The sequence below is a fragment of the Platalea leucorodia genome (genome assembly GCF_965183815.1).
Source record: "Platalea leucorodia genome assembly, chromosome: 4".
In the NCBI taxonomy this organism is placed as follows: domain Eukaryota; kingdom Metazoa; phylum Chordata; class Aves; order Pelecaniformes; family Threskiornithidae; genus Platalea; species Platalea leucorodia.
The window spans coordinates 28,266,656-28,288,606 of record NC_138826.1 but is presented as its reverse complement, the minus strand read 5'-3'; the positions used below and the strand labels follow the sequence as shown (position 1 = coordinate 28,288,606).

The following is a 21,951-nucleotide window of genomic DNA, read 5'->3' as shown; positions in this document are numbered from 1 at the left end:
ATCCATTAACATTTGCCCAAATACCCTCTTACAGCTCTGGAACATGCATAGCCTTGAGCAACTTTCACCTCTGCTATCACCCATAAGCAGTCCCATTTTCAGAAAGCCAGATTCTTCACTTTCATATTCAACCACTTCATATCCTCCCACTTCAGAAATTTCACTGGGGCAACCACTATAGCAAAGGAATAGCAGTTAACTGACGAAGTCAGGAGGTAGGTGTCAGGTAATGGGAGGCAAAGAATAATTCCCTGTGGCTGTGATTCCAAGGGAAGCAGCTGTGAGTGGTTCAGGTTGGTAGTATTTCCCCTCACTTCTATATTCTAATACTGTATGGTTGGTTTTGATGCAGATAATTCAGACTGCTCTTTAAGCTGGGTATGTGGAATTTGCCCATATAAAATTAAGTTTACAGCATGTTTCCTCTCTCCATTATTAGCCTGTAAAGTCGTTAGCAGTTTCTGGACTCTTCCTTTGCAGACAGTCTTGTTACTTGGGCTCTCTCCAAGCTATACTAAGAACTCCACTCTCTTCCTATTTCTCACCATCCTCCTTGGAAAACCCACTGCCAGCTAGAGAAGACATTGACTGAGTAGGCTTGTGCTGAGCATCTGCTACCACATTTCCTCATTACATGCTGAAATTGTACTTTCTAGTATTCACTAAAGACATGGCACAGATGACTTGTCAAGTTAAACATCCTTCCTGTGCAGTAACAGCACACTATAAAGCCCTTGCCCTGTAACTTAAATGAACATAAAAGGATGTATACACCCCCCCACACACAGAGCTAAAATAGATGACTAGCCGTGCCTAAGAGCTAAATGCTGCCGGTAGCTTTTCTATCACCTAGCTGCTGCAGTATTGCATTTTCATATAAAGTTCTGTATATAAAACTCAGTGCTCTGAGCAAGCTGCTTTTCCAAGGCAGAGTTCTGCCTCTCCATCTGAGACCTGAGGAACCTCCGGTGTTTAGTATCTTACATTGATACACTCTCAGACCAGTGGCAACGTCTCTCCTGGAAATCTACAGGCTTGTCCTATTCCCAACATCTTAGAGGTGCCTTTCATGCTACTTGGGTAGGATTCCCCCTCAAAATGCTTTGATGCAAATTTTGCCCTCAGGGACAAAGCCAGGGAAGATATTGTCCCTGCTTTGAAGTCAGTCAATGTCTTGCTCTAACAAGCTGTCTGCTGAAGATGGATATTCACAGACCCTGCTGGCCTAGGGAATGAAGTCTAGTTTTTTTTCAGGTGTCAGAGCAAAGCACTATGATTAACACAAGCACACTGAGCCAGGTTGTCTCTTTCAGATAAACTAGCTTAAATGACAATTCAAAAAGCTCAGAAACGCTTCTCCAAAAACTCGAAAAGGCCAGAAACTAAAAATGGCTATTTCACAAACTTCCAAAGTGAGGAATCCACAAAAAGTAATAGCAGTTCACAAGGCAAGTCCGTTAGCTGGATGAGAGCTCCTTACCCCCACAAAGAAAAATCTACGTCCACAGCACCATTACTTACAGATTCCTGCATGGGGTGACTGAGAGGTTTGTCGAGAGCTGCCATGCTGCTCGGCATGTCTGGGGGATGTGACAGCTGTGGCCCATGCATGAAGTCATTCATAGACGTGCCACCAGGATTCCCGTGCGGGAAGTCAAAATTGCCATGACCTTGGTAACTGTTGCCTAAAAGAGAAACAGATGTGATATGAAAGAAACTATTTGTTTCCCAACATTGATCTCTCAGAGTATCTTGTAAAAGCTGTGCGGCACGGCATCCTCCCTGCACTGCACAGGGCAACTGCAATGCTGAACGTGACAACACTGTGCTCCCCACCGCCGGAGTAAGCTGGAGGAACAGGGAGGGAAAAAACGGCACTCACCTTCCAAATACCGGCTGCTGTAGTAATTCATGCACATGTTGTAACTAATTGAAAACTGCTGACATTTTGAAAAACTACTGTCAAGTCACCACATAACCAAGTCGAGAAGTAAAAGGGATATTAAATCCTATGGAATATTTGCATCTGGAAGCATCTCAGTGCAACTGAGACTGCCTGCCCAAATCCAAAATTATTTATAGGACACCTCTGTTATTTATGTCTACGCTAAACGCACTCAGTAAGACTGCAACATTGCTTCAGTTTCTAATGAAGCTAATTGACAGAACTGTATCAGGAAGACGCCACACCATCAGTTCATAGCACAGCATCTATTTTACCTTTTCTTCTGTAGTATAAACAGGCAACTGCCATTAAGATAATGCAGAAGAGACCTTCGTGTCTAATTGGGGTTTGCAATGTAATTCTCCTTGCTCCCACAAAACCTAATAAAATTCACTTGACTGTCTTCAAACACAACATCAATTCTCCCTTCTTGGATCTATTCTTCTCATTTTCAGAGTTACAAACTGGCTGCCTATAGCCTGTGTTTCAGCATGTGAATATGCACGCTCGTAATGAAGAACTAGTGAATTTATGAAATCCACCTAACTTCAGCCCAAAACAACGTTCTCCAAAGCACCAAAATTTCACACCAATTTGGAATAAATGATCTGGATTCACCCCCACACATCTACCATCTAGCAACAAGTCTGGAGTCCCCTGCTGATCTGCGGGACAAGTACTGTATGACCATCGTCAGTATGTTTTGATCTGTCCCACCTCAGCCCAGTGATCTTCACTTGAATTCTAAAGCAAGCATGTATCCCAATACAGGGATTTTACTCTCCATATTTTTTCTGTCCAGATCCCCCTGTTAACACTTCCAACTGAGATAGCAACTCTGGTGGCTTATTTGCTATGAACAGCAAAAATGGAACTAAGGCCACTCAGCTATTTCTTATAAGCAACTGTATTGGATGATACTGAGCTCTGAAATAATAGAATAGCTTTGGAGCTTGCACGGAGAGCCTGCAGTTCGTCAGCTGAAGTAGAGCAGCTTTAAATTTTTTCAAGTCAGGAAGGGAGTTTGACAAACTGAAGTAGCCGCATCATTTGCTCTTTCGTACAGCTTCACAAGCGGAAGTTTAATCTCAGAGGAATAGAAGTCATTAGCCATGTAAGAGTATTTCTCAAAGAAGTCAGGACTTTGATCTATCATGTAAATACTGAAGAGCCTTACTAATTCTCATTTTGTTAATCTGCAAACTGGATGAGTCTCACAGAATATAGCTGGTCTTGCCTTGCTTCTCAGGAAAGATTTAATAGCAGGGAGCTGGAATAAGGTCTTCTATTACTGAGTACTTGTTATATTTGCAAATTAAACTTCAGTATGCTTACTGTGAAATCCAAATAAACACACATAAACCACAGTAGTAATACTACTACTACTTTGCTCTAGAGTACTGTAATCAGAGGATGTTACCTAATTCTAAACACTAAGTTTCAGTGCACGTATCGATGGAGAATGAAGATGCAAGGCAGTATGCCCAGGGAGTTACAGCCACGCAGCAGCATGCCCTTCCCTGGGGCAAGAGCTGTGCCACATGCTGAGGGGCAGACCTATAAAGACATTTAGGATAGTCTGGTGCTCTGCATTGATATGCCTATTGCAGGGGAAATAGGAGAGCGTGGGTTTCACTTGCCATTGATGAGTCAGGGCTCAGAGAAGCGATGACTACCTCTGCTACAGGATCCACAGGGGAAGGCAGAGAAATAACAGTCTAGGCAGCAATCGTTACACAAACCTTAAATCCCACTTTACGTGACTACCCTGTCCATTCCCGATGATGAGCTAGGAAGATGATGAAAAATAGATGGCTCTGTTCTCATGCTCTGACTGCACTTCACTCCTACTAAATGAGTGAAAAATTTGTGATTCAGTGCTCTTGGCTTTGTTATAGTAATCATTCATCTGTTTGAAAACCTAAAAAGTTTTATCATCTGTCACCAGTTTTGCAGTCATTGGAGCAAATTAACCATATTTTGAATGGAATCTATATTTTTCTTCAAATGCCTGCAAAAAGCACATATATCACCTTGTAATCAATTTGGGGATTCTGATGGTGTGAACAGTTGGTCTTTTCCCAGAGCTGAACTGAGTCATATCATATTACTTCCAAAAGAAACAGTCTCTGGTTTCATATTTTCAGAATTGTCACTGTAATTGAGTTATTCACAATATACCAGTCATTTGAAAACGTATCTCCACTGCCTGTATATAGTTCCCTGTTTCTCAATCTGGCAGCACATGGGTAGAGGAACTCATTCTAATGCAAAGGTGTTTGCAAAGCAGTTAAAAATCTCTTTAAAAGTCATCCACTTTCTGGGTGGCCTACCAAATGTCACCCACCTGGCCACAAGTTAAACTTAGCAGCCCAAGTAGCAGGGTTAATGGGCCAGGTTCTCTACTTTGTAACTTCTGTAAACACTAGGAGCCTTCACTTGAATGAGAAAGGAACAGAAAGAAAATGGACAGAAAAAATGAGGAAAGATATATATTGTGGCAGGCCATGAATATATAAGGTAACATACAATGTTTGTTGTTTCAGGGAGGGCTGCATGGCAATAAATAGGACAAGTACCAATTTCCTTACTAAAATGTATTTTCCTCTAAACAGATGAATCTTAAATGAAAAGATTGATGCAGAATTTCAGAATTGCAGCCATATAATTTGCTTTCCTTCTGTGTGTCTCTGAGGAGATGCACTAACATACCTGAATCACAAAGCTGACCGAACCACTGACTTCTAGAGTGACCACCTGGGTGCACAAAGCTGTAAAACTAACCTTGGTTACCGTATTCAGTGGAGTTGTTGCCTCCTGGAGGAGGGGGTAGAGATGGGTAAGGTGACGGGCCAGGACCCAAAGCTGCAATCATCTCCATCACATTTGGCATGATCATCTGGCTTGGACTCATGGTCTTAAATCTTTTTGAGGGAATGCCATCTGGGTCATCTTTGATGTGAATATCTGACTTTATAGGAACCGGTCTCCAACTGCAAGTTGGATCAATGGTAACTTCTTCAAACTCTGAGCTGTAAAATAATGTGAAAATTTTAGCACATTAATTGAGGTTATTTTTGTCTTTTTAACTAATTCTGCTGAAGTTTCCATAAGAATCTGCATGGTAACAAACGTTCTGAAATGCTCTAGTATAATACAACCTCAAGATCTTTTACTCCTCAAGTGTGTGCTGAAAGCAAGTTTTAAAAAAGGCAACTATGAGAGCACATTTCTGTGTTTATCCACACAACGAAATCCAAACATATCTATGGTCTGCCACATGCGAATCAGAGGGACTACTTGTAAATACGGGAAAGCATTTAATCCTCCATTCTCACTCTTCCCTCTGCTTCATTGGTGAGGTTGCCATCATGAGATAACTCAAACAAGATCTATTAAGTAGATGGAAACCGATTCACTATTCACTGTATCACTAGCTCCACCAAGGAGCCATGACATAGAATACTCAAGTTCGATCACTAAGACCTACTTTGGTGTGACTCTCTCAGTACGCATTAACATATCTCCTAGTTGCTTAGTCTTGGATATCAGAAATGAATAAGTTCACTTACTTTTGTATAGCATTCAGAATACCCCACATGTACTGGTCAACCTCCAAGCCCTCCAGCAGAGCAGTTTTACTAGAAAGGAAAAAAAAACACCAAACTTCATGTTAGAATACTGCTACACATGTGTGGAAAAGGGATGGAAGGATAGGTTAGTGATGAAATTGGCAGACCAGGATCCACCAACTTACTATCTGTAACACATAATTTAGGAATGATGTGGGGCAAAAAGTTTTAGCTCTGTATCTGCATTACCAGGATAATAGTATTCTACATGCAATAGATAAGATACATCTACTTGTGGTGTCCACAAGCTGTTCACACCCTTTAAATCATTTTTTTAGTGAAATATATTGCAAATTTAAAGGCTTTTCAAACATAGCAGATCTCTCCTGTGAACATCAGCTAGCACCATTTTTTTTTTCTCATTGGATCTTTTTTTTTTTTTTTTTGAGCTACACAGTAATATGGCTTCAAAGTAACTATGTATTATAGCTATTTTACTTAAGACCAGCACAGATGGGGACAGAACAAAACAAAAATGGAAATGATTTAGTTATGTAGGCACTTAGATCTGAATGCCGGTGCTCATACTCAGAGAAACAGGACAAAAATTTTGGCCTGGATGTATGAATATATAAATTAAGAAGCAAGACATCCAATTCTTTTGATATTTTTAGCCTAATTTAGAAGATAAAAAAGAGTCAGGTAGTTCAGAGAAAGCACCTGCACTTTAGGATACATATCAATCATGGATAGTCATTGAAATAAGCTCGTCTCAAGTCCGCAATGTCCACAGAAGCAGACAGAATGGACAATTTCCACTCGTGTTTATACCTAACATCGGCTGGCACAGCAGGGATTGAACTGGAGACTTGCAGAGATAAAGTACAAGCTGCTACAGCTACAGCTGCTGGAGCTACAGAGCCCTGTCTCCTCAGCTGAGGCTGGAACTCGTAACCCTGTGGACTGAGCACAGTAGGTTACAGACACTGAACCGGCCTGCAGACATTCTGTGATTCTTTCTGCCCAGTTAAATGTAAGAATGGGCAGTCTGTAACCACTTCAAAGCTTTTTGTTCCATGTCTTCTGCAGTATACTAGCTCTCTGGTCAAAACGTAAGGTTGAAAGTATGCCAAGTTATCCCTCTTCTCCTTTAAGCAATCACTCCAAACTTCTCCTCGGAAATCTTTCACCTTTTTTAAAATCAGCCTTATTCTGGACGAGAATCCTTCCTGCTTTCTGCTCTCACTTTAATTTGCACTTGATGTTGACTTTGACCTTGGAGGATCCAACTTCATTTCCTACCTAATTACTGGCAAATGATGCAGTCTCCAAAATTCTCCCTCTCCTTGAACACTGCCATTAACTGCATATCTATGTGACTCAAAGCACAGCACCTGATACAGTTATTTGGCACCCTTACTTAATGTTCAGCTGGATGCTGAACACTTTAGTATCTACATATTTAAGTTCAGTGATTTGGGCATTACAGCATTAAAATTATACAAAAATAACTCCAGAATAGACTATCCATTCTTTTGCCATGGCATGTTGTTGTCTGGTAGTTGCTTATACTTCATAATCTGGGAAGACAAACTCCCAGTTCATTCGTTTATGTCTTATCAATATAAATACTTGAGCTTCTTTTGAACTCTACACAACTCATTGATAGCCTGTAATAAGAGCTCACAGATTATGTATTTTGTGAGAAAATATCTCTATTTTTAAGTTTCCAGTTCCAATTTTTAAATTTTAAATAATCCAGGGCGTTCCCTCAATTTATGAAATATTGCAAGAAATCTCATTGGACTTTATGCTATTATGTAAATGTAATATATGCACCTTATTTCCTAGCACTTCCTTCTTCTCCCCTCCATGACCTTAAATATGACCTGAATTTGGTCAAATCGTGTACAATTGCATTTCACGTAGTTTGGTTGCACTTACTTGCATACCGGACACCTCCAAGTTCCTCTTTCACAGTTCAGTTGCAAGTAAGATTCCAGGTCAAAGCACTAGGTATCAGAAAGAAACAAAGGGGGGGGGGGGGGGGGGGGGGGGGAGGGAAGGAAAAGAAAAAAAAGAGGAAATCAAGGGAAAATACTGTATTAATTAAATCAGTTGGACAAAAGTAAAACTGCCATGAAAAAAAGCCTACTAGCCAAACAGCTTACTTTCTCCCTCTACATTAAACATATATATAGTTAATTATTTAGGTTGATAGACACAAAGAAATCCCATTTCATTAGGCTCTCTCATACAATGACCAAGCTAAAGGTATTGTAACAACACATGGCTGAAGGAATACTGCCAGGCCACTGGCATCTACTCACTTGTACGTGCTTGCAATCGTGACCCCTTGCTGGGAGCTGAATCCGCCGGAATGTGATCGGACACTTCAGAGACACTTTAATAGCAGTTTGCTCCACTCCATCTTCCCCATTTAGTGTTGCGTTGCCAGAGGAAGCTGCTACGCTACTGAAGTTCCTCTTTACTGTTTAGGAAGAAGGTATATGTATGTGTGAGAAAACAAAACTGTACTGTAGAAACATAGAAATTCTAATGTAGAAATCTGAAAGACCAACACTTCAACCTTCAAGGGCCAATTTAATGGGCAATTTACCCACACAGGTGGTGTAATTTAGAACGTTCTCCTGAACAGACAAACCATCACACACACGCGTATCAGCTATACCTTCAACCAAATAAAGTGCCATATAAGCACTTAATGCAGCCCTAAACAGATAAAGAAGAATCTTTCTACACAGGGCTTTTAGGTAAGTCAAAAACAAATATGGGGGAAAAGCCAGAGAGATTCTCCTGGAATGGGAGAGTCCTTGTTGGGAGCTAAGCTTGTATCCTTGGTACTTTGTTACCCTCACCCAAATAGCCCTCAACATTTGAGGATACCAAGGATTTAATCTACACACATGATGTCCTGGAAATTCCTGACAAGTACGGCTTAAGGTTTTCAATAAGCAAGTAAATCTTTTGTAGAAATAGCTTATCACAACCGAACATAGGCATTCTAGAAAGTCACCACCCACACGAAATGAAAACTCACTCTTAGTGATACAATGTTCTGCTGGGAGGAGGCGTTTCTTCAGTAGACCTTGAAGTACGGAGCGAACTGATGGCCGGTGTACTAACTGCAACACGAACAAGTGTGACTGAAAGAAAACGCATTTTGTTACCAAGAGAACCAAATGCACATGGTAAATATGCTGCTGAACAGAGCTGCATTCTTCCCTTGGACATGTGGCTTCCCTAAGATCCTCATGCTTAAATACAAAAGCTGGTTCTGCTCTGCTGCGCGCATGCGCTCCCTTAGGGATATTCTGCACGCTGTGCAGTATGTTGTTCTGTGCTCCAGGAGCGTAACATATACAAGGGCTTTAAAAAAAGCAAAGATTTTCTGCATTTTCTCCCTCCTTAATATTCAGAATACATAGGGCTGACGTATTCATCTCTGACATCAGGGTTTATTTTTAAAACCCTGGATTCTTTGACACAGTCTAGCCTACCTGCCTGCCCTCAGACTACCTTGGAAGTTGCGAAAACGATTTGCTGCTGATGTGTCTGGAACCAAATGAATCTTCTTCCCCAACAGAGAGCTCGTTGAGGATTCACAGGATGCTGCCCCTGCTCTTAGCCACCAGATAAATGACATTATGCGGAGAAACATCAGTGTGAAGTAAAGCAATATAGGTGCATGGCTTCTTGTCAAAGTGCCTCACACTGCGACCTTGGGAGAGGTAGCAGCTTGCTTTCTTGTCAGTGACAACAGAACAGTCAAAAGCTCAGACTGTATGTGTACAACAGTCTGCATTAAAAATACAGTACTCGCCCCCGAGAGTAACTAAACCATGGAAAAGGAGAAAGGGGAAAGTTGCATGGTCTAGACTGCATCAAAGGAATATGAGTTTTTCATCTGAAAAGCTATTTGAAAAATCATCACCATCCCCAATGATTATGGTGTTGATGTTCTCCTGTCAAACAAACACGGTTTAATACCCTACGTAAATGAAATTAGTACCAGACAACAGCCTGCATCACAATAATCTACGTCTACATTAATACGCTTCAGCCGCCTTGTTACATAGGCACATGCTAAATAGGTAGGAGATCAAACTCCCTTCCTCCCCTAGACCACAAGGCTTTTCAGAGACATCGGAAGGACACCACTACATTCTGCAGTAATTCAGCAGCAAAAATTTCCATATTAGCGCTCTGACTGTGTCAACATCTTCAAACAAGCACCTTACCAGGAAAATGCATGGAAAAAAATGAGAGTAAGGCTCTTTCAGCTAAGGCAACATTTGCAAACTGTACTAAATAGCAAACTCAGCACCAGCAGCTGCAGCCGTGAGCTCAGTGTACTTACACAACAACATGCTGTGACTGTAATTTGAATCGTGTTTCTTCCTGGCTGGCAGACGTGCTTTAGGTGCAGAGGTTTATGAGATGTCTTGTTGTCGCCACGTTCGATGGTAAGTGGGGTTGCATTAACGCTGACCTGGACTGAAGCTGGCCAGTTTGTGTTCATTTGTCTGTCTTCATGGTGATAGCACTTGAACTGTAATTCCAAGTCAGACCTGTACAACAACCAATAAATCTTCCTTTAACTTTGCTTTCACATTGCAGAGGGATGTTGTTTTGATGCTAGGAATGCTTTTTCCTTATCAATCAGATTATTTTTCTAGAATTTTTGCCAGTAAAGGATATAACATACTTTCTTCATAAAAGCCCTTAACAGAAGCAAGTCATGATGAATTAATGATGCAAGCATGCCACAAAGTTGTTGTTAATATTTTACACTTATAAAGGACTTTCCAAGGGAACATCTCAAACCACTTTGCAAAACTAGACCATGGAATGATCCTGCAGAAAGAAAAATGTTTACATCAGGTAGGTCTTTCCTGTGTGTTAAGAGTTAAGAACAAGAAAGTGATACACTGCAGTGGGTTGTGCTGGAAGACTGTGTATTCTTCACTACTTCAGAGTGTTTAGAAGAGCATTTGAATGAACACTTGTCAGACAAAATACAGGTAGAGCTAATCCTGCCTTGGAACAGGTAAATCAACTAGGATAAAATGACCCCTGTATCTCACCTACTGTGTTTCTGTGATTCCAAATGAACACAGCTGTGGATTAAATATACCCAATTTAGACCTTCTCTCAGAGCATGAATTCCTCCCACCTCTCCAATAATAACTTCCACACACTATTTAGCTCCTCAAAAATTAGTTTTATAACACCTCCAAAAAAGGAAGAGGCTGAGATTAAGTTAATTACAAATTAAGTGGGTAGAGACTATGACTTCAGTTTCATACATGGATGTTAACCTTGTGTCAGGAATGAGTAATTTGAAGAAGAAATTTAAAAGAACATGAAGAACTGAACTGAAGTGTCAGGATTCTGCTGTTCATGACAGCAAAAGACAGCTGAATGGTTATCTTTTATGCTCGAAAATCTAGGTGCTCATTTCTCCATCTTGCCTGAAGGAAGATGTCTTTGTAAGATCTATGAGAAACAGCTCATTCAGGAGATCATCACTTAACTGCCATTTTCCTTATCCAAAACCAGAGATTTAAATTCTGACTTAACATCGTCTTTTCTGGATTTCAAAACATCAAGATTTAGCACTGGATAAAAACATGGGTTTTTTTTTTAAAAGAAAGGTATAGAATACAAATTTCCTGACCTTTCAACATAATCCATCTGTATTAAGTCTTCCCAGGCTTTTTTTCAATATTTTATCAACAATTTTTTGAAAGCTCTCTCTGCAAGATCCACTGGAGATTCTCGCCTCACAAGAACATGCTGCAGTCACCCAAACCCTGAGGGAAGCAAGGCCTGGTACCTCTGATATAAAAACCAAGCAGATTAAGTGTGTTCCTGAGGACTCTGAGCAGGCCTGCTGAATGTCACAGAGCAGTGACAGAGCTCAGGAGACCCTCATGTTCTTAGCACGCAGCGTCTCCACCACGAGACGCTATTAATAACTGAACAGCGCTAAGACTGAACCAGCTTCAAGGCAACATTTTCCCTGCCTTCAACCCTTCTGTTTCTTGTAACCATGAAAAGTTCCCAGCGGGGAGAAAAATAGTCGCATTGCTATTCATCATGTGTGTACACGTGAGAAGTTTTGCCGAATATTTTAACTGGCAAACAAATATTAAGCACTGGCTCGATTCCACCATTCTCCATAAAACCAAAATCCATCCACACATGCGACTAATCGTTTTTCTGGAATCTATCCAGCCCTGAGCTAAATGTGAAATAACTTCATTACAGGACCATCCGTTCTCCCCACTATTAACAAGCTTTTGAAAACAGCAGACCTGAGCACAGTTTACCTATGAGTCTTCATTAAGATAAGTTTAAATAAAGGCTATGTGTTTGGTGAGCTAAGGAAGGAAGAAAGAAAGAACAGATATTAAGAAACAGCCTCATGCCTCAGTGCAGCACTATAAATCTACTGAATGAGCCAGCACAATCCCCAGTAGTGATTACTTATTAATAAGAACCGGCAAATAACTGCCAAAACTCCCTCTGCTGTGAGTACTCCACGATAATGAAATGCAAGTAAGCAATAGCTGACCTCAAAGTTAGGTGTTAATTATTGGATGTGGTCTGCCTGCAATCTCCCTCCCTTCCAGCCCCCAGGCTACCTCAGGGTAGGGGGTCACTGTGGCAGCAAGGACTCCTGCATCCCGCATCAAGCCTCAGCTTTAGAGCCAGGGTCCACGCCGGGGCAGGGAATTGAGCGCACCTCTCTGCCCACCTCACGCCCTCCACACCATGAAAACAGAAGTCTCAAGTGGACTCCAGTGATAGGGAAGAAGATCCTCACAGGGGAAAAGAGCTGAAGCTACAAGTTATCACTCCCATTAAGGTCAAGGGTTATGTTGTCCAGGCTCGGGAAGAAACTGAAAATGAGGCAGGCGTAACGGAAAATGTGCTTAAGATGCTGCATTTTACCATCTCAGCTGCTACACCTGTGAAAACATCCATACAAGATCCTGAGCAACTAACCAGCCTCCACAGTGCACAGAGACAGGCTCAAACAATGTAATCAGCAGCCAGGATAAATACCGAGATGCTTTCTGAGAAAAACAGGATGAGGAGACAAAATTATTCCGTGGTATTTGAAAATATACAAATAAAAAAAATTAAGGCTCCGATTGTCATTTGATCTAAAGCCCTTCCATGAGCATGGTGGAATTGGGACATAACCTGGAATCACTTATGCAGATCTACATTAAATGCAGGAAAGTACCACCTAGGAAAACTACTCCTCTGTGCTGGAAAGTAGTACTTGCTGTAAGTGAAAACCAGAAGCCTTTGTACATGGAAAGCTATGCTCCGATATTTCTGACCTGTCCTTACTTGGGGAATCACACAAGAGGGGGAATTTAGGAAGTTTGTTTCTCAAGTTTGGAGGATTTAAGCACTTGCCTGTCTTAATGATTTTACCAAGCCTCTAAATCAGGTCCTTCATTAGTGTGTTGTTTTTCATTATCAGATACCCTGCACCATTTAATTTAAGCATAAACTGTAACAGCCCTGCATAGTTACTCCTGCAACTAACATTTCACAGGCCACAAAGCACCTAGGACTTCGGAGTCTCCCAAATAGAAGTTTGTACTGGTGTCAGTCGTGCATGTCCCATACCCGTTCCACCCAGAGAAGAAAGGATGGAACCACTGCAGTGACTTTTCAAACACTGCATGCTGTATGCTATCAGCAAGGAGATGCAACACAGATCAGGAAGTATTTTAGAACATGTTGTCTCTGGAAAGTGACAGCTGAGAGTATCTGTGAGTTTAAAGGGCATTTTTCCTATCTAGGCCACAATTTTTAAAGGGAAATTCATGGCAAACCTAAATGAAGTTCATCTGGCCTGCCACTCCTCCATCACTGGGTACAAGACTTCCTCACAGCAAGGCTGAGCTTACCTCCACATCAGCGTCTGATGAACAGTTGGCCGTAAGTGAAAGACGTGGTTACTGACTGCCAGGTTGTGTTCCAGCCGGAAGGGCTCCAGTACAACACCATCTCTCACGGGAAACGTCAGGCGCAGCTCATCGTTGTGGTTGGCTGGGATCGAAGAGGGAGAGAAAGCGTGAACTTTCCCTTTAGCATCTGCAGTGCAATAATAATGTGTATATTTATACAGAATAGTAACAAATGGCACAGTGATCTGCTACTGGGTCTAACTTAGCAGGTTCACACACACAAAAAAGAAGAACACAAGTGACTACATCATCTAACTGATGCAAGTGACAGGGCTCAAACTGATAGCGACGGCAAACCAAAATCTTCTATTCTCCCACACTTAATATTAGGACCTTAGCATTCCAGCCACAAACAGAAACCAGGCATGGCAAGAATTCCTTACTCTGTTGGCAGAAGACTGACAACAAATCTCTTAATTATGGCAAACTGTGATAATGCTTATTTTCCCCGCTTTGAACTGGGATCTACATTACCCAATTAGTTCCAATAGTTTCATCAGCTGGAACTATCCAATGATCAAAGACACTGGTATTCAATTACTATCTGATCTCATAAAACGAGGTTTTGTGGTAACTTACAGCTAATCTATGAAGTTCATGTGTCTTTTAAATGCTGTGTTCTTGCCCAAATAATATTTCAGGCCACCTTCTACTTAATTTTTCAGCTATCCGGAACTCCAAACACCAGTTGCAAAGTGCTAATGCAGCAGCAGTTATTTTACAGAAAACATTAAGGTTCTCCCAAGTTCCCTAGTAAATGATATTTCCTATTGTTCATCAGTCACTTCAAAACCTCAAATATCTTGTGCTAGCCAGAGAGATCTTGTTATTCCTGCCCCGCTCCCAGCCAAATGTAGCTGTGACGTTGAGTAGCTTTGAAAGGAACATATATCAATTTTTGGCATACTACTGAATATTCTCTAAGAAGCCTGTATGGATCACAATAGAGACACCACTATGAATATTCACATTTTACGCTGTCTGCAGTGATGTTCAATGAATGGCTTTGCCCTTGAACAAAACAGACCACAATGAAAGTTCATACAATAAACAAGCCTACTGAGGACACATAACGCAACCCAAAATCAAGTGGTTTATCCTCAGGAAGCATATCAAAGGAATACTTCAGGAGTAAAATCCTTAAAAGTTTAACCTGCAAGAACTTTTCTGATACTCTGTTTCAGGAGGGGATAGCAATCTTTCCTGTCCACTGGCTCTAGTGAGCCTGCACCATGCATGCCACCTATCAGAACTCAGCAATTGGAGCCTCTCCCAGAGCAGCAATCAGAGCTAGTTTCCAGACTCTGAAATGTATGTGGCAGAGAACAGAGGGACAATAAATGACTGTGGGGGCATTCTGTTTGCTACTCACTTGGAGGTGGTGGTAAAGCATTGATATTTGGTTTAATGTCAGGTGGGAATGGTGGTTTGACATCCTGGTTAGGTGACAGGTATGGAGGAATATTGCTCCCTGGAGTCATAGGTGGCGTGGGGTTTCCTGGAACAGGTGAATGAGGGTAATTTGCCACAGGTACAGGCCTTGATGGCTAGAAAATAAATAACATCACATCGTTATTGCAGTCTGAAAATAAGAATAAGATGACTTGTGAACTGTACTGCTATCAAACACCAAAGACTACAAAGAAGCTAGGGAGGCCCCTCTATCTCCAGAAGGACAAGAAACCACAGGACATCCCATGAGGCCTTTGGGAAGAGGGAGACTAGGAGAGCAAAGCAGGAACTGAAACCAGCAGACCAGCCAGCTTAATTCAGGCAATGACCACATACAAGCAAGGCTGCCAAGAGGCTTATCGTGTTCTTCTGAATGCTCTCTTTCCAAAACCAACCAGCCATTCGCTTCAGTTTTTCCACACCATGCCAACCCACCCAGCCCTTTCTCTCTCTTTGGCTTCCTCCCAAAATAGCCCCAGTGCACAAAAGCCTACATGAAAAACAAAGTCCAAAGACATGCAATTAGAATGTCTGTGTCCCTTTTACTTCCATCTATCCTTTCTTCCACCCCTGTCCAACTCATCTACTCGGAATGAAAGCTCTAGGGGTCAGCGGATGTCTTTTATTCTGCGTACCTACAATTTGATTCTGTTCTTAGTTTGCTGCTGAATAAGACAAACTAAAAGAAAAAGGACAGTTAAGTATAAAGAGTAGCTATAGTATTAAAACACCATTGGTTTCGTTTCTTGTAATTAAGGGGATGGTTGCAGTTAACAGAATAAACCAATAACGATGGTTTATTTATTTGGTTTTATTATTAACGAAGGAAGCTGACATTAAGCAAAATTGCAATTGCATGACACTCTCTTGTAATAGCTCGTGTACCATAAGCCCATACACATCAGAGCGTCAGAAGATGAAAATCTTTACAGACAGCCAAAGTATCAGGACTTCAAATCTGATTCTGTATCTAAATGCTGCGCTGCTGGCCTAGGATACTCTAAAGTACGTAAGAGAGCTGCATTCTGAAATCTTAAGCATTTACATTTCCAACCATCTTTGCTCTTTTCTTTAACACATACAGTTACTATCTCCACAATCACTACAATCCAAAGGTTCAGGTCCTCTCTGTGGCAAGCTGGAATTTTTCCCCTAGCCAGGTGTCATGGTTTAACTCCAGTCAGCAACTAAGCACCACACAGCCACTCGCTCACCCTCCCTCCCACAGTGGGATGGCAGAGAGGATTAAAAAAAAAAAAAAAAAAAAGTAAAACCCATGGGTTGAGATAAAGACGGTTTAATAGGACAGCAGAGGAAGAGAAAATAAGAATATTAATGATAAAAGAATATACAAAATAAGTGATGCACAATGCAATTGCTCACCACCTGCTGACCAATGCCCAGTCCCCGAGCAGCGATCACTGCCCCCCAGCCAACTCCCCCCCAGTTTATATACTGGGCACGATGTCATACGGTATGGCATAGCCCCTTTGGCCAGTCTGGGTCAGCTGTCCTGGCTGTGTCCCCTCCCAGCTCCTTGTGCACCTGGCAGAGCGTGGGAAGCTGAAAAGTCCTTGACTAGTGTAAGCACTACTTAGCAGCAACTAAAACATCAGTGTGTTATCAACATTTTTCTCATACTAAATCCAAAACACAGCACTATACCAGCTACTAGGAAGAAAATTAACTCTATCCCAGCTGAAGCCAGGACACCAGGATAATCTCTCTTCTTAACAAGGTCTCTTATTTTCTAACTGTTTCCAGAATGGTTGATATTTGAATACAAAATAGTATTGGAAAGACCACAGATTCCTTGTTAGAACTATCCTGTAAACAAAAAACTTAAACCCCATCTAAAATAAACACATGTAAAAATGTATTAAAAAAATAATCTGTCATTTAAAAACTTCACAGAGATCTTCTGCTGTTATTTTAGCATAAGTGACTGCACTGGAATTACAGTAGTTGAAGATCTGTCTCCTCCTCATGCTCTTCCTGGCAGTATTCCGGAAAAGCTGCCACGATGCAACAGGCATTCCCCTTTGGGTACCACAGTGGACAGCTCGGTTGCATGTAGAACAGATGCTCTACAGTAAAGGGTTTTTTTCCCCTATTTTTTCCAATGGTGTTTTCTGTGTGAATCACACCGGAACGATTCCAGTTCAAGACCAATGTGCATCTTAGATTCTTTCAGCCAACGTTCAAAATCAGAATGCAGCCCAGAGACTTCAACAGCTAATACTTTAAGAGCAGGTCAGACCATCGATGGTCCTCCCCGTTTTTATACTCACTGGAGTACCTGTGTGCAAAACATCACTTTCGTGTGCGCTTCAAAGACGTCAGACCTCAGCAGGCCCTCAGTACAAACTCAGTGTGGATAATTCTAAGAGCTCAAGATGTACCCATAAAACAGGTTTTAGGCAATATTTCAACAATTCTAATTCTTGCCCAAAACAAGCAGCACAGAGGGAAAAGAAGGAAAAAAAGGGGAGGGAGAGGTCGGATAATGTCACGCAAACATCAGTTCAAAGATGAATTCTACAGCTGGAACAGCTTTTAAGTTTCAGCTGGCTTAATCCAACAGTGACCACTGTAGGTCTGAAACTGGGATGCTGCAATGTGGAACTTGTTTAATACAAATTTCCAAAGCTGTATTCTTGCAGGGTGCCAGGAATAGGTGAAAATATTACACCTGAATCCCATTAGGTACTTCTTTTTACATGCCATAGTTAAAGCAAAACCAACATTTTCTTGTAAAAGCCTCTAATGAGCTGCAGTAACATTCAATTTTCTTTATGAACTGCTCTGAAGTTACAATGCAACTTGGCTGATTGACTTGATTCTGTGATATCCAAAACATTAGTAAAAACACTGTGCTTTTTTCTCTCTTTCCTTTAATTATGTAAAAGCAGTATCTATGAAGTCATTAATGTAACTTCATTCATAAATGTCTACCAGAAAGCAACAAGATAACCTAAAAATTCTTACCTTGTAATACTGCCCCATGTTGACCGTTGGAGGAGGGTACTGCCCTGTGTTTTGCTGGCTTGGCATCCTCTGTCCAGGGTAGTTGGGAGATGTAAGGGGTCTTGGAGGGTTGGGAGTGGGGTACTGACCAGGCTGGTTTGGAAACTGGCTATTTGGTCCATACTGCTGGTTTCCATAATTTGGCTATTTCATGACAGAGATGAAAGAAGACAAAGATCTGTTTCATGCAAGCAGCTGTCTTGAATTGATTATTAGCATACATTCAGCAGTGGAATCAGAACAAACAAAAAAACTCTCCAGGTGAACACTCCTCAACTTAGTGCCACTCATGCCTAAACCAGGGCCCTGATGGTTGGAGGTGAATACTCAAAAGCATGAAAGTCCTGCAAACCAAAGTGGGATAAGAATAACCATGTACTTTAACACACACATACACTCAGCCTTGCAGTGCTGTCAAAGGGCACCGTGTTTGAAGAAACCAGGATTACAACCAGATGCAACGTTCACAAAATCTCTGTGGTTTTGCAAGTGCTACCAGCCCCATCCCCGGGGCTCCTTTGCCAGATGGAGAATGAAAGCACAAAAGGAAAAAGTAACATAAAAAAAATTCTGGAATGGGCAAGAGCATAGAAGCTGTGTTGTCCATGTCTGTCTTCTCAACACAACTGCTATGCTGGCCCTGTGCTAAAGCGTTTAGCAATACCCTAACAAGTAAATAGGAGCTATTACTAGTCATAAACACTTTGCTAGTGCTAGCCAGTACTGTGCTGCAGTTTTGGAATCAAAGTCATGAAAACTGGAACTTTAAATGTAATAAAATGTCAATTTGAAAAATTAACTGATTAATAAGAAGTTTCCATAAATGAAGCTTTCAAAAAGCAACAAGCAAATAGCACCTACTGGATCTGCAGAATTCCAGACCAGCAAGCATGTAACATTTAGGGAACTGTTCAGTATTGACTTCTTGGGAACATGATCATATTCACTTACAATGAAAAACCTGCTTCTGAAGTAACAAAAAAGGATTTACAGTCTTCCTTAAAATATGAAATCTGAAAATAAAAATTATCTGAACAAGCCACATTCTGTGTTTTCTTAATTGTAGAGTAAGTGGCAGTATTTACAGCATGAAAAGCCTTCCCAGAGAAGCAACTCCTGCAAAAGCACACGACTTTTTTATTTCTGATTTTTTTTTTAATTTATTTAAAAAAAATAGTATGCAGCCCAGGAAAGAAACGTAGCTCAATACTAAATGTTCGCTGTATTTTCTGCATACCATGGTACTCTGCTGCATGTTTTCTATAAGCTCTCACTACCATTATTATAGTCAGGGCAATATCGTAATATTCAAAGCTCTACACCTGGAGTTATAGCTGTTGTTGTAGTCTCAGTTTAATACAAAATTTTACCAGGAAAATATCTCTGAAGCTAGTAACTGGTAGCTAGATTTGTAAAGACATTTAGGTGCATACAGATGCTGAAAGAGAGTTGGTGAGATTCTCAGAAGCATCTACTGCCCGATTCACATCAATCTGAATAGTAAAATACACTGGTGCTTTTTAAAAATCCAAAAGCTCCTCTGTCTATATCTTTGGTTCTCTAAATTCCTTTAAAATTTTGACCCTAAGTGTTTTGCCCAAGGTCATAATACAAGTCAATGGCAATGTAATTTTGTCTACAAAGCCACTCAGATCTCATATAACAGCATGGGAACTTACACAGAAAAAACACACTCCAAATAAACTTATATTACATAAATGCTGACACAGAGAGATTTGAGTTCAACATGATTTATATTCATCTCAGTGCCTATGAAAATCAAGCCTCAAGAAGTTTGGAAAGCAACTGGTCTTTAAAATAAATGTTATTACTATTGGTGTTTATACAACGTATGCCCTGTATTTCTTTAGAACAATAAAACCATCCAAGAAAATGCAGATCACTTATGTATTGGGCTCAAATGAAGTATTTCACCTTCAACGTCTCTTTTAAGTTGTCACGTTAAATAAATCCACTCCTGTGAAGGAAGTCTGCTTACGGTCTATGAATTCACCACCTAGCATGAGAATCTCAAAGTGACATTTTGAGGGCTCAGCTGGTTTGGGGCCTTTCTTGGTTTTAATGACTGTCATCTTGACTAACATAGCAAGGGCCAACCTGAATACTTTAGAAGCTATAAAGAAAGAGCTGCTGCCGCTCATATTTTAATGGCAGTATTCCTACCAAGGCTGAACAAAGATGTAGCTATCATACTGGGATGCACACCACACGTTACCCAGCATGCTGCAACTTTCCGTCAAAATAATAGTGTATGCGAAATATAATTTATTTTATTACCTCTCCTGGGTACGGTCTCTTTATGCCCTGTATAGGCAAAGACTGGGGGCGTGGGCCTGGGTAGGCTTGCTGAGGCATCCTCTGCCCATGGGTGCTGAAGGGACTCATTCCAGGAGGCCGAGGCTGGTTCATGCCCATGGGTGGCCCACTCATGCTGGAAGGTGTCATTCCTGCTCCCATGCTTGCTGGGTTCATGTTGCCTGGCATAGAAGCAGGGCCACGAGGACCAGGCTGGTTCATAAACTGGTTGTTGTAAGCCTGAGTTGGACCCATCTGGAAAGAGGAACAAACCTTCAACGGAAGAAGAAGAAAAAAAAAAAAGAATAAAATGCGACATGCATTTAAAATGGGAGGAGGGAGCTGAACATGCTTTTGGGGGAGAGAAGAAGGGGAGGATTTATGTCGCATTTTCTTTCAATGTTCTCCAGCATTTGATGGGCGGTGATGTTATTTATAATAAAAATTCAACTGGAATTGTAGAAGGCATAAGAGAGAAAGACAGACGTAAGTCTAAGGTGAGCAATTAAATTGTTTAAAGTGGCTAGTCTATTACTGTAAGGTGACAGGATAGGAAGTTGGCTGTGTAAATACAGCACAATTCTACAATTTCTAAGACATTGTGCTCCTTTACATCACCTGGCATATGGGCCCAAATACTTCAAAACTCAGAGAGGTAAAAAAGCTAAGGAGAAAAAAAACTTGATCAAATCCTTGTTTATTTTAAGAAAAAATTATTACATGAAGTCATGACATGCTGGAGGTTATGGATCACCAGAAATGCACGTCTTGCATAGCTGTTCTCATAGCCAATATTATTAAAAAGCAAATCTCTCTTCTACTGTTGTTTCCTTGTTTGAAGGGAAAAAAACAACCAACCAATTGTAGTTGGCAAAATACACAATTACCCAAGCGGTACAAAACCTATTCCAAGATTCTGGAACATTTCACCGGGTACTCAAATTTAGAGGTTCACAGAGCTGGCAAAGACAGCCATAATATATATCATGTCAGATGCAGCTGTAACTTTGGGTAATCTTCAATTCTTTTAAGGGGCAACCTCCAAACTACAAAATACACTTGGGCAAGATTTATCAGAAAAAACAGGGGAGACTGACTCATACCCATATACACACATACCAGCAGTTTCTCATAAGCATTTATAACCAAACCATGCTCATGCACAAAAAAAAAAAAAAAAAAAAAAATTAGAGTAGGCACCCTAATAAACAGGGGAGTAAGAAGGACAGCCCAATTCCCTGTAATGGTCCAGATCAGGCAGGTATGAAGACATAAGGGTTACTCTCTTACCGGTCCATACTGGTTAATGTCCTTATTCTGCGTTTCCTGAAGGGCTGCCACAGTGGCTGTAGCCGTAGCTGTTGCTGTAGCAGCTGCAGCCGCAACTGCAGCAGCGGCAGCAGCTGCAGCTGGCTGGGTGAAATCAGCTGGCGGCCTCGTGTGGGGGGGGATCCCCATTCCTGCAGGGGTATTTGGGCCTCCAGGGTAACTAACAGGGAAGAAAAGAAAGAAAGAGAGAGAGAATTAAGACACGCCTGGTGGATTTTGTTTTGAACATTGGTGTGATCCTCATCTGGAACTGTTCCAAAATCAGATATCAATGCCTAATGAAAGCCAGCAG

At 41.1% G+C, this 21,951-nt stretch overlaps 1 protein-coding gene across 6 annotated transcripts in view; it reads right to left on the bottom strand.

The window, feature by feature from the left end:
* ZMIZ1 (zinc finger MIZ-type containing 1) overlaps window positions 1-21,951 on the bottom strand; it is a 365,555-nt gene that overhangs the window by 12,726 nt on the left and 330,878 nt on the right. For 5 of the 6 annotated variants that reach the window (XM_082308314.1, XM_082308317.1, XM_082308315.1 and 2 more), the window contains 12 exons: window positions 21,621-21,819; window positions 20,313-20,603; window positions 17,976-18,158; window positions 14,908-15,082; window positions 13,476-13,617; window positions 9,899-10,109; window positions 8,579-8,684; window positions 7,848-8,008; window positions 7,462-7,529; window positions 5,518-5,586; window positions 4,730-4,977; window positions 1,522-1,685 (listed from right to left, as the gene is read on the bottom strand). In XM_082308314.1, coding sequence (XP_082164440.1) covers window positions 1,522-1,685; window positions 4,730-4,977; window positions 5,518-5,586; window positions 7,462-7,529; window positions 7,848-8,008; window positions 8,579-8,684; window positions 9,899-10,109; window positions 13,476-13,617; window positions 14,908-15,082; window positions 17,976-18,158; window positions 20,313-20,603; window positions 21,621-21,819 — 2,017 coding nt within the window. The remainder of the gene's footprint in view (window positions 1-1,521; window positions 1,686-4,729; window positions 4,978-5,517; window positions 5,587-7,461; window positions 7,530-7,847; window positions 8,009-8,578; window positions 8,685-9,898; window positions 10,110-13,475; window positions 13,618-14,907; window positions 15,083-17,975; window positions 18,159-20,312; window positions 20,604-21,620; window positions 21,820-21,951) is intronic. The other variant, XM_082308316.1, reaches the window with a different exon arrangement.